The sequence below is a fragment of the Anopheles stephensi genome, chromosome 3 (genome assembly GCF_013141755.1).
Source record: "Anopheles stephensi strain Indian chromosome 3, UCI_ANSTEP_V1.0, whole genome shotgun sequence".
Classification (NCBI taxonomy): Eukaryota; Metazoa; Arthropoda; class Insecta; order Diptera; family Culicidae; genus Anopheles; species Anopheles stephensi.
The window spans coordinates 32,995,109-33,008,398 of NC_050203.1; the positions used below are offsets into that span (position 1 = coordinate 32,995,109).

The window sequence follows — 13,290 nt, forward strand, 5'->3', positions numbered from 1 at the left end:
CTCAATGTTTGCTGCTGTTTGTTCGCTTCTGCTTTTGTGGTTTTGATTTGTTTTCTTCCTTTTTTTCCCCCTTCGAACTATTTAGCCTTGTTTTATGTTGTTTTTTTTGTATCATTCTACGCATAATTTGTGATTAGTTTTCTTTGCTTGGTGCTTTGCTTTTGTTTTTGGTTTTAGTTTTGATTTTGATGCTGCTTGCTACTTTTGTATCTTTTTTTCTGTTTTGTTTTCTGACGAATTGCACTCTTGTGGTTTTTGGTTTGTTTGTCTGCTTCCACTTTTCGCTTTTGATTTTTTCACTCATTCTCTTTGCTTTGGTGGTTTGTTTTTCCGCTTCTCAGTTTACGTTCACTTCGCTTCTGTTCGCTTTTTCTTCTCTCTTTTTAACACTTCTTTTAACATAGTTTCGTTATTTGCTTCTCGCATTCCAATTCATTTCCACCACTTCTGTTCTTATTTTTCCACTCAACTTTAGTATCCCGGTTTACCCTTCGAAACGACGCGTGTAACGACGCGTTTTGTTCACTTAATTTATTTCTTTAAATCGAGTACAATAACTACACTCAAACATACATATCTACTGTGAAGCACACACGCGTGTTTCGCTGGACGTTGTTGCGCTCGGTGCAAATAATCGATCGATACCGTCGCCGATTTTCACTCATACTTGGTTTAATGGTTTCAATTTATTGCCTAGTTTTTTTTGGAGCAGTTTTTCGTTCGTTTCGTTTTCCACTGCCTTTTTTGCAAACTCTTTGTCCACAACTGTTGTGTGGACCCGTGGCTGGCCACCACACATATCTTCAATATTGCATCAATTGCTCTTCTTTCGCGATCGGTTACCCACGTTTGCGAACCAGTCGCTGCTGTCCGACGTGTTGCGTTCGTTCACGATCGACGACTACCACGATTTTGTCACGTTCCACAGATTTTGTGCTAACTGGTGCGCTCGGACGCAAAAAAAACGGATGGTCACATACCCATCACACATCCTGTGAAGTTGACGCTCGGAACGGGTCTCCTTCAACTGTGCTGCACGTCAGCAAACGAACGGAAATTGTTCCACTCCCAAGGACCGAGAGCGTGGAATGGGAGCCTTCCGTCCCTTCGGCAGTTTTTTGTTGTTGTTCTGTTTTCCCGTTCCCTCTCAATCGATCTGAGGCACTGCTGGAACGTTCCTCTCCGTTGGTCATACCGAAAATGCAGCGTGCTGATGTCGGGAGAACCACACCCTAGATGTACTTGCCCAGGTCGTCATGAAAGTCGTGCAAATAGGCAATTAGCTGGGGGAACGATGGCCGCTGCTTGTAGTCCGCTAGCCAGCAACAGGACATTACCGTATAGCTGCCGGAAGATGAGAAAGCATTAGTGGGGGGCGAGCTCTGCCGAGGGGTTTCGTTAGAATTCTTGCCGATCGATTCCAGGCTTTTTCTGTTTTACAGGCGCAGAGTACCACCCATCGTCTACACCGGCTACGGTTGAGCAATGAATGGAAATGTTTTAAGTTTCAAAGCAATTTGCATACCACCCTTTTGCCCCTGGCCGAGCATCGAATCCGGCAAAAAAAAAAAAAACCGGACGTAATGCAATTTAATAACGAAATGACATTTGAACGATTTTCTTGTTCTCTTCCGTTGCCTTTTTCTGTTCGATTTTCCGCTCCTCATTGCTGTACCGTTAATTTATTCAGGTGTTGCATACATGTACAAAGGGGTGAGCTCACATTTAACTAAATTAAAGGATGAAAATAGGAAGAAGCGAACGAACGAACGAAGGAAAGCAAAATGGAGAATCCCTGACATTCAATTAATACGGACGGTTGGTGAAACGCCGGCCCGGAGGCATACCGGAAAGCACTTCAAAATGGTGGACAGTTTTGGGTGTTGGTGAAGTGTTTTAAACACAGTTTTGCTGGAGAAAATTTGATTGAAGCTGCAGGGAGGACTGTATCACCAGTGATTGAAGAATTTATTGGAGAGCTAAGCTTTTAATTTAAGTAATCAGTGAAGAAGATATTGTGGTATTAACATCAATTTCGTCATTTCCATTTTCAGTAGTGTTATTAGAATTTTGTTGTGGAAATTTAAACATGTGCGATGTGTTGAAAATGTGTAAGGTAGGCGATACCAAAGCGAGGCGAATTGCAACAGTTGTGCTGACCTTGCAGTGCGTGCATATTCGGCCTTATCAATTGCTGCGGTGCATCGACTCCCCGTCCATTAGCGTATGATTTATTGTAGCCGGATTATTGCCTGTTATGTTAAAACACGGTAGGAATAAAGAAAAGGGTATGGATAAAATGGTCTATTATGACAGAGGCAGCTCCGATGCGTTCAGCGCTCAATTTTAGCGTTGCCGTAGCTTTAAATCGTAAATTGTTCTTGTCAGGTTTACGTTTTGAGCATTAGCATCGATTTGATATACTGATGATTTTTCTCACATGAAGTTAGATTAAAGCAGTAGCTTCAAAGTTTTGAATGCAATGAATACGTAGCAGGACGATTAAAAAGAAATAGTCCTATTGTTGCAGGCCCCATTTGCTGAAGAATGAACAGAAAACTATCAGTAATCAATAGGATTTCGAAATTAAATTAAATCTTCTGATAAGATCCTTAACAATCAAGAAATTCTGAAGTAGATAAGAGCATATAAGCATTACTCTTGTCAACTCTTCATAGATTCCTCGACTGTGGCATCATGCCCACAGTATATTTCACTTGTCAGAATGACCATGATTAATTTCACATTGCTGGAAGATTCAAATAAAAGTTTAAAGACTCTTTGCGACCCGAAATATTGATCATGGAGTCTGGGTCCAGTTGAATTTTCCGTTAGTATGAGCCTTCAGAAATGTTGAGGAGCTATGACACTACATTTATTATCACGGTATTTATACACATCTGATCAGCTCGGAGATACAGGCGACAGAGTCACCAACGCAGTACCGGGGTTCAAATCCCATCTGGGCCGTTCCGCCTTAGTGAAGAATGACTATCCACCTTATACGGTATCACTAAGTCCAGTAAGCCAGAAATGGCAAGCATAACCTAAGATGTCGTTTGTCCAAGAGATACACAGCTCATGATGCATAGACTCTGTCTAAATATGACGATTATGGTTTATCTGCCTTCTTGACGTAAATGTGCACAATAAACTTTGCCTTAATTTGGTTTAATAAATGTCAGAGAAGTTCAACTGAATAATCTAACCTTTAAAATCTGTTTAACGTTTTCATTATCAACGTGAAAGCCTCAATAAGTTCTCAAGAAAAGCTGCGATAAATCAACAAATCTGTGAGACGTTTGAGGAGGATGCTATATTTTTGGCATCTTGCAGAGTTTGTTATGCAAAATTGCAAGACAAATACAAAGATTCTACATGATTATTCAAGTTGAACACCTGTGAGAGTGCTTCCACCTTTGAAGGTGATAGAGGAGACTGGACTCATAGAGGAGACTTCTTCATCATAAAAGGTAGGACCAAACTAACGAATAAGAAGAATGAGATAAAAAATATGAAATTTCAAATCCTAAACATTAAGCTATCGAAAACGGGGATAAGATATGCTTAAAATAATAGAAAATCGTAAAAGAGCAGAGAAGAGAACATCAAAATTGTTTCAAATCAATCCACAAAAGTAGAAGTAATTTTTCGGTTATTGTTTAATTTAAAGTACATGAATTGTAATATTCCAAAGATATTGAAAATTTTCGCTACACTGTTGCTCAATAAATCAGGAATAGATTAATCATGAATACCATTTGAATCCGACTTCACCTTAGTCTCAAGATAGCTTCACAACACGAAATTCAAATTCCAAATTTACCTCGACCGTCTATTTAATCCAAAAATCTTCCCTAAATAGACAATTCGCGGCAAACGCCACTCAGACCGGGCAATTTTATGCGTCATCCGGCTACCAACAACCGGCACTTTAATGGACTGTGTATCTAGATGGTTTACGAAGCGCCATTTAAGCCAAAGGAGATATAAAACATTGTTCAAAACAGACGGCAGAGTCCATATGTCCAGCGTATTCCGGAGTGCAGTCAGTCAGCGCTTTCCCGCTTTAGAAGGCGCGAACCGGAACCATGATGCCACGATAATTGAATTAATAAATCTAAAGTGATTAATTTGTCTTTCAATTAGCTTTCGCTGGTAGCAATAAAGATGCTTTTTATTGTGTTGTGCCGAGAGGGTTCCGGGAGCGTACAGCAAACTTAAGGATAGTTTCTTTGTCGGGGGGAATTTTGTTCATCTCAATTACTAGCTCACGACCGCTATAATGACAGACAAGATGCCGCTTCGTTCTTCACAAATCTTTTCCCTGATGTTCAATTGACTTGAAATGATACACGACACAAACAGGACAAACATGCAACATTGAAAGGAAGCTCGTAAGCATTAGCCTCGAGCCAGACGGTTCTGTTGTTTGAAGGATGTTTTATGTCGAATGCAAAGAAACGACAAGCATCAAACCACGTCCACCAAATTGGTGCTGTCGGTTGTCCGTTGCTGCTGTTCATTTTTCTTCGATACTTTGAGCCAAAAGCGAAAGGGCAGATTATAATTTGAACGCCATTTGGCTTATCCCCCTTTTCTTCCGAGGCATCCTTTTTCGCTAATGTAACGGCAAGCCGGCGAAGGACACATCGGCAAACGGTGGTGTCCTGCCGAAAATATGACGCAAGTAAGTGCTTAAGCATTCATTATTCAGTTCAGCTCTGCTTTGCATAAAGCTGTAAACAATGGTCAAGCACTCGAGTGGCCTCTGGAGAGCGCGAGCGTGGGTACGAGAGGACTCCAAACAACAAAGACAAAAAGGATTACACTGTTGTTGTTTTTTTGCTAAACCACTTCTCTCTACTCTCTTACAAGCGCTTGTTGGCATTGTTTTGCTTTGCGCTGGGCGAGTTTTGTACTGGCGTAAAGCATCTGCAACGTTCTATCACTGTTAGGAGTGGGGACCGTTGGGGCAGCATAGAACCCCAGCACAATCAAAGCACAATGGGCGCACTGCGGAGAGCGTCCGCGTTAGGACACGCTGGGGCGAATTATTACAGCTTAAACTTTTGTTAATTTTATGCTACATACTATTCCACAGTAGCACACCAGTGGAAAGGCTTAAGTGAGGAACAACATTAGCATTACAATGGGACGATGTCTGGCAGCAAAGAGAGAAAAGAGCAAAATGGCAGAGACCACAGTTGTCATGTTCAGTTGTTGTGGCATATGTATTCTGTGTCATTAGGCGAATGATAGCGGGGCAGAAAAAATGGATATCAAAGCTATGCAATGCACTTATGATTAGAGAAACAATGTACGAATACGGGCATCCAAAGAGATATATTTAACCTCAGTCCGTAAGAAGTAAGACAGCTACGAAATAAATATGTGTACTAAGATGAAGGAGGGTCACGGTCAAGCCTATCTCTTGGTTGAAACCTTAAAAAAGGGATATGCTGGAACTGCTGCCCCAAGTGAGATTTCTGAGAAAGACAATCTTATTGCGCTCGTACAGCTGTAGTCCTTGTTAATCTGTGGAAATAGGTGTTTCAAGGAGATCCTCAAGTTGATCTCAGTTGGTTATGTGCAGTTGCAAAACACTGTAGTCAAGAAGCCTTGGGGAATAAAGGTAGTCCATGATTCGCCCTGTGTAAAGGTAAAAAATCGTAGGTATGAAATTTCACCAGCCTAAACGGTTGATCAAAAATCTCTACAAACCCTAAATCCATGGATTAGTTTTATGGGACTCAATTTAAAAAACACACCAATCCTGCTTTAATACCTGTTAATGGCTTATATTAAAACAGTTCTAGAGATCCTTCCCAGGGAGACTGCAGGATAAGCTTCCAGTAAGAAACTCCGTACCAGGATTGAAGATGGGATGGATGCTAATGGTGGTTGGTTTTGTGTGAGTCTTGTTGACCATATCGAAATTTACTCCTTCTGTAGTTTTTTGTTTGCCAAATAAAAATGCCCAACATATATTATTACCCAACATATAGTTACATATATTTGGCATCGAAGGTCGCATGCATCGCATTTTCCTGTGGGATCAATCTGGAGGTTCTTCTTGTTTCTTGGCTTAACGACCACTTAAGGTCATGTCTGTCATTTCCGGGTTACTAGACTTATTGATACCGCATAGTTGGATAGTCAGTCCTCACCATGGGGGAACGGCCCAGATGAGACTTAAACCCCGGACCTGCCGTGTGAAGAGCGGCACCGCTTTTGCATCTACCACCGAGCTGTCCCCAAAAATGTGGACCTAAAACGTTTCATATGATTTATATGAGGTGTACAGAGGTCATCATAGGGGTTCTGTCCAAGGATAAAATGAAGGTCCTCATTGTCTCCATATATGTTTTAGGAAGTGTCCAAAGTTCGATCAGGGTACCATAATCCATATTCCAGGCTGTTCTTGCTATATGGTTCCCTGAATACTGCTCTACGGAGTAGGGGTTTGAAAGCGACGGTTCCCATAGTTCCATATAAATTTTGGGAGGTTCCCAAATTTAGATCTAGGTTCCATAATCGGCTGCTCCTTCTGTGAAAAGAATCTGGAAGTTACATTTCACTAATTAATTCATCTACATAGACTAAGGGTAGTTATTACCACCATAGCCTTACTAATGTTAAAGTAGGAACACGTTTTAGGACAACATCTTAGAGCAGTTTCTTCAATTTATACATCTGAGTTTATGTGGAGGTCCGAGGTGGCCGAGGCGACATAGGCGCCGATCTTCAAACGGCAAGACAGGGGTTCAAATCCAGATCCGTACGCAGGGCTGACTACTTTGCTAGGGTAAAATCAAGTCAGGCAGCGAGACTTCAGGAGGATTAAGACCACCACTCTTCATTCCACACATCCACAGGAGGATTGGCTGACTCTTCATTTAATGTCTGATGTAATCTGTGTGTCTGTTCACGTATTACAAGCTACTCTATGGAAAACTTATTCTACGAACAAATTGCAGGTTTATATTCTGTACAACTTGGTTGTGAAAGTATCTCGAACAAACAATTGAATTGAAAAATGAAAAACCTCTGCATCAGAGGCTTTGCCTTTAAGTCTAACGCATTTCACAGATAGAACACTTGTGTGAGTTCCTAACATTTATGTTTTCTAAATAAAATACTGGAAATAGCATGCCGCTCTTTATGCACAAACGAAAGAAAAAAAAATGGAACCAGAAATGGCAGGCCCCTACCTTTCAAGATTGTAGTGCCATCCCAATAACAATCTTAAACTGGATATCTGCGTGCATTCCCAATCTCACAAATTGTGTTCAAATCGTCCAAGTTTATTTGAAAGTTTTGCTACGGAAAAGATGGTTATAGTTATTGTTTCAAAAGTTTTTCCGTAAGAATACTTGTTTTACATTCAAACTAGCGCGTGCCATTTTGTCTTGTCGCACGTCCCAAGCTCAAACAAAAACTTTTAACAAAGCGCAATAAAAACTACACAAACCCATCTCCCAGATTCATTCGTAACAAATTTTCAAATTAGTCACCAAAAAAAAAAAAGAAGCGAAACCCCGAAAACACTTTCAACTTCACTGCCAATAAATCAAAACAAAAACACATCAAACCACGGCCAAAATATCGAGCTCATTGCTCGCTGTTCCCATCCGCTCCGAGGCTGGCATCCTCTGCATCCCATCAGCGATATGCATCCACAACCCAGCTGTAAGCTGTCGTAAAGTGGGGTTCATTCCCCAGTTTGCAAGGGCCAGAGAAAGAGAGAGAGAGGAAGCGAAAAAAAAGGAAGTTGTTTCCCTAGTTTACGGTTCAGTTCACCCATTTGGCTGGCACGCTTTTATTATTTGCACTTTATGATCCCGCGCTGCTGCCGGAAGCTGGCGACACTTTTTTTTGTTTGTTGGACTCATGTACTTTAGTGGAAACTTTTCTAGCGTACCGCGACCAAGGACCACGTCCCATGCGATGCAAAATGGGAGTTGGTGGCGGTGTGTGGTTTGTTGCTTCTTTTTATTTTTCGCATGACGTGCCGCTCTATCGGAAGGAAATAAAGATTGGACATCGCATTACATCGTCGGTACGGATCGGTATGGGTGGCTTTCGCGTGCCCCTCGTGCATTTGAACGGGCGCTTTGCTGGTTTTGCTTCTGTTTGTTTGGTGCGTTGGGTGGTTGGTGTCTTTATTTAAAAAAGTTGAATTATTCAACTCCATTAGCCGTGCAGTGCACGGATGCAGAGCATTTGGATTTATGCTTCCGGCAACGATTTTTGTAGCCAGTGTAGCCGCTTGTCGCAAACATGGCCGCGTATTCACGGTTTGGTGTAATAGAGCTGGGGGTTTTTCTTCCACCGGAACGCTACAACCGTCCCAAGGCAAGACTTTGGTAGTTGGTGCTTTCGCTACACTTAATGGCGCTTTATTTTGCATGAACGTTGGTTGTTGTTTTACATCGCGCGTCCTGATGATGAGGGAGAAAAACCAGCACATCAAAAACTACGCCAACCCGGAGTCGCGAGTTTTCCTCGCAGTCATGATCGTTGCTGCACGGGAGAAAACTGGTTTAAGATGGCATTCACACCGATTCACCAATAATGGGCGAAGCTGTGTGGAATAAATGAGCTTTAAATTCCACCAGAGATGGTTTTTTGGGTGCTTCTCGCTGCTTTCGCATCCAAAGTAGCTAGATCGGAAGACAAAAAAGGGAAGCATAAGAACAGCGATGCAAGTGCGCAGATCTTGTGATAGTGAAGCTGGCTCGACACGGCCAAGGCACGTTGCATCGCGATAGAACGACAAATGTTCTACCGCGCGGCGGTTGGTCTGATAATGGGCTGGGAAGTTGTGCAGTTGTGTTTTGTGTCTGCATTAAGCGCGTGGACGCTATTGGGCAGGATGTTTTGACAGCAACAACACGGGCACACAAGAATGCAGTCGTTTGGTTTAAGTGCCCATGGGTGCGCAACCACCGGAATGGTCGACAGGCGAGGCGGAACGGTATGTAAATGATTTTTTGCATTACAAAAACACCCGCCAGTGAGAAGCAGTCCTCAAGGCAAACTGCCCGAGGAGATGCTGATGGGGTTGAAATAATAATAGCGGGACACTCCCGAAAAGGACACTTGCCTTGAGGCTGTTTTGTGGAGGGTAAATATTTAGCTAACCGATGATGACAACTATGAGGGTGATTTAAAAAGTTGCCCGGTCAGAGTGAAGTGATGAAGCGAAATCTGTTGAAAAATGAGATAATTGATTGTAAATACTGTAGTTGTCTTGGACTCAATATTCGGTTACACATTAACTGACATTTTGGGTCAAAACTTCATGTTTTACTCATAACTGATACCCTCTTACGGTTCAATTTGACGACCAATCTTAATCTCTTCGATCTCCCTCTTGTTTTTGGTATACGCAAACGCCAGTGTGGATGGCATTCACCAGGGGAAGCATCTACTAACGTCAATAAAAATAGGCCAAATTTTTAGATGCCATCTAGTCAAAATTGTGACTCTGGCAATATGTTTCACTTGGATGCTCATTTTTTCGGAGCTTCTTTAAATTTGTCTCATGAAATGAAGTTAGCTGAGTTGCTACTAGGGACACCATCGATACTGAACAGTTTTCCGACGGAGATCAGGATCGTCCATTGATCTTCCCTCAACAAATTGATTACTTGATGATGTTCGTCATAGATTTTTCAGAGACATTAGCTTGCCTGGCATGCTTCCTGTTCCAAAGAAACGGGTTATTAGGAAATTTTACCTGACTCAGCTTTATCACGTTTGGTTTTTTGGGGACTTTCTTAACTTTTAACCCTTAGGACCATTATGCTAGAGTTGTTTTATTATACTAGCCACCTGCAGTGGTGGATATTCAAAATCGGACACTTGATTGTTTGATTGTCTTCAACTTTGCGACGCCTTCGTGTAGATTCATGATGAGGCTTTTTATTAACAATTCTACCCTATTTTTTGAATAATTTGATGATATTGTAGATTGTAAATTTGACTTTTTTGTAATTTTACTAATTTATCTAACCATTTTGCCCTTATTCATCATAAAAATTTCCTTTTTCCATCATAATTTTTGTTTTACTTCTACAGTTGTTTGCTTCGGCATCGTTAAAACATACTAGTTAATCAAAATGACCAGTTGTTACTAAAAGTAGTGATACATTCTAGCTTGAACTTTGCCAACATATGTACGTATCATACGAAAATTCCTAGTAAAGCGAAGTGTCCGACTTCCTACTACACGGCAGGACCGGGGTTCAACACCCATCCAGACAGCCTCCCCGTACACAGGAATGTCTTTCCAGCTACACGTAAAGTCAAGTCACAGGAAGCCAGAAATGGTAGGGTGAGACCTTCTGAGGTCAAAACACACCATTTATTTTTTTTCACTAGATATACTTGATCTACTTCACTCATAACCATTGTTATGACACATCAGTATAAGTATAGATCAAGCAGAAGCACGATATGACACAAAACAACAAGCATAGGTTTTTACAAATTTGGAGTGTAAAACAACCTGAATGTTCTACAGCATTACTTGCAAGTAGATATAAACAAACCAGTTAACAAGCTTAAATCAGATATAATATACTCCATTTTCACATTGACATTGACACATCAAATGGATAACTCAACAGTTAAGATTTCTTGACAGGCTGCAACCCGTGAGTTTAACTGACTTTTAGATTTAGATCTGATTAGATTTTCGTAAACTCGAGCATTTCAATATCTAAATTCGTATCTGGATTAGTTTAATTAGATTTTTTTTATTTATTAAAAGTTTGGGGAAGTCTAACGATGTTTTGTTTTAACAAAACTTACCAACCTAATCTAATTTTTAATTTTTTTTTTTATTTCGGGAGGGGCGGCCTAGACGTATTGCTTATGATTTAATTTATCCATGTTAATAAGTTTTTCAACTAGCAATACGGCTAGTTCTTAAAGATTCATAAAGGCCGTTCTTTATGAATAAAAAAAAAAGTTTTTCAACCAATGTACATGAATTTAATTACCTAATGGTGTACTCTAATAGAAAAATATTTGACGTAAATATTCAAACAAATATCTAAAAAAATATTGTTATGTTGCTTTTCGATCCCACCTCACGCAAAAATATCCATCACTGTGTGTAAATGATTATCTTCTTACAGCAAATTGAACCGATTACCCACTATCACACATTTAGCGAAAAAAGGAAATAAATGTTCCTTCCGGCACGGGCACAGTAACTTGATAGCTTCACGCCACTTGCCATATGCTGCCGGAGCAATTATCAGCATCGCCAGAGGTAATTTTATTCATAAACACCTCGAAGGGCTCTTCTGCCACCAGGCCAACACTTCAGTATGTAGTTGTATGTGTGTGAGAGCAGCATCTTTATGATCATGCCTTGGTTGGTACGTTTTATGGAAGTGACATAAAGTGCAACTTTACAGCCGTTACGGGGTGTACACAATCGTGCAAATTTTTCGCCAGAACAATGTCTGGTGCTTTTGCTCCGTTTACTGTGTTTCATAACGTTTTCCATGACCAGGGATGCAAAAATCAGTATTATGTGTTCGTCTGCCAGCGTCTAGATGATCTTTGCGCTAGTGTTTAACGACAGTAATTTGATCATTTTGGCACGACGCCTTTTTTCTGCTTTGTTTCGTTGTACTGAGCCAACATCATCCGGCAATCATTGTTTCCTCGCAAAGTAATTTTTTCCACCAAATTGCCTACGGCACTGAAAGCATATTTTGCAAAACCGACCCATTTTAAACGAGCTTAAGCATGTTAAAGATGCGCATCCGCTTTTTCTGCACACCGGAAGCGGGCAACGATTAGAACGAAGGCTCATGTGCGTGAATCAAATAATGTGTTCGGATGAGGGGGAAATAGGAGCAGACTGCCAATTTCCAGCAGAGCGGATATGTGGAGCCGCTGTTGATGAAGGATAAACTTTTTACGATGTGTTGTTAGCGATTTTATTATAGGCAGCACCGACGTGGCGGTGCGAAATTGATGGTTAGGTAGCACAGAAAGAAGCACGGGTAGTGGAATTAATTTACTGACTCTGCTGATGAGCAATTTTTAGGGGCGAATCGTTCGCTTAGAAATGGTATTGAATTTTTACGACTCTAAAACCATCCGAACGTGATGAATGACTCTGCTGTGTAGCGTAGAATTTGGAAGGCGCGAGAAGGGGTGCCACGTGCGGTAATAATAGAGGATTTTTAAAAAGGGGTTTAAAAATTTTATTTTTGTTTGCTGTCGTGATTTCGGTTAGACCCAAACCAAGGTTTTTAGTGTCACGTGTTTGTTCCTAATTGTTTTCCTTGTTAAAGCTTCAGTTTAAAACTATTATTCATAAAGTAACGGACCGAAGATCAATGATGAATGATGATTAAATATTTTTGATTAAGTCTTAGTAATTCTTATGCAAAGACAACCAGAATTCGGTATACAACAAAATAAGGCCATTTATTACCGGCGACCCGGTGGTGAGGCGACAACTGTGCCGGTCTTCATACGGCAGGATCGGGGTTCAAATTTCATCCAGAATGTTCCCCCGTACTGAGGACTAACTATTCATCTTCGTGGTATCATTGAGTCTAGTATGCCAAAAATAGCAGGCATGACCTTAAGAGGTCGTAAGGCCAAAGAAGAAGAAGAAGAAGAAGATTACTGGAGCTGAAGCGACATTAACCTCTGAGGTATAGTGCCGCCTGCTCGATCCTTAGGTTAGTATCTGATCCATAGCAGAGTCCAAACCAATGAAGTCTAAGTCATCAGTGTATGCCAGGGTTTGGATCGGCTTATAAAAGAAAATTCCCAAAGTTTCCACCCATGAGTTGGGGCATGGGTCCCTCTGACGCCAGATTGAAGGTAAGAGAGGCCAACCCATTTCTTTAGCCCTTGATGGTTGCAAAAAGTCCTGAGAGTTGTCGTTGTGCCTTCACCTGATATGTTTTTTATTTCTTTTATTTATAGAGGCTTTGGGTCTTTTAGACCTCATTCGCCTATTTAAATTCATCTGCCATGTGATGTTAGTGATTGTCATTCTTACAGGTCTGTAAGAAGCTTTAGCGTTGGATGGTAGAAGGGTATCGTTACCTCTTTCTGTATCCAGTAGTGATTGTTCAGATAGGACACTAAACTACCTCAACCAAATAGGCACCTTACTTCGAGAGATACAACTGTTTACACCTTTCATTTCTGAAGTAATAGCCTAGCCGGTAACAATACCTGAAGACGGTCCCCGGCGTAGGCTGATGTGGCTGATGTGGGTCCCATCTGATGATGCTAATG

The 13,290-nt window shown here is 41.1% G+C and overlaps 1 protein-coding gene across 2 annotated transcripts in view; it reads right to left on the reverse strand.

Annotated features, from left to right (window-relative positions):
• Nucleotides 1-282: 282 nt before the first annotated feature.
• Nucleotides 283-13,290, reverse strand: part of LOC118509566 (tyrosine-protein kinase Drl-like) — a 65,698-nt gene continuing 52,690 nt past the window's right edge. For both annotated transcript variants that reach the window (XM_036050326.1, XM_036050327.1), the window contains exon 13: nucleotides 283-1,344. In XM_036050326.1, the coding sequence (XP_035906219.1) occupies nucleotides 1,233-1,344 (112 nt within the window). In that variant the 3' untranslated portion in view covers nucleotides 283-1,232. The remainder of the gene's footprint in view (nucleotides 1,345-13,290) is intronic.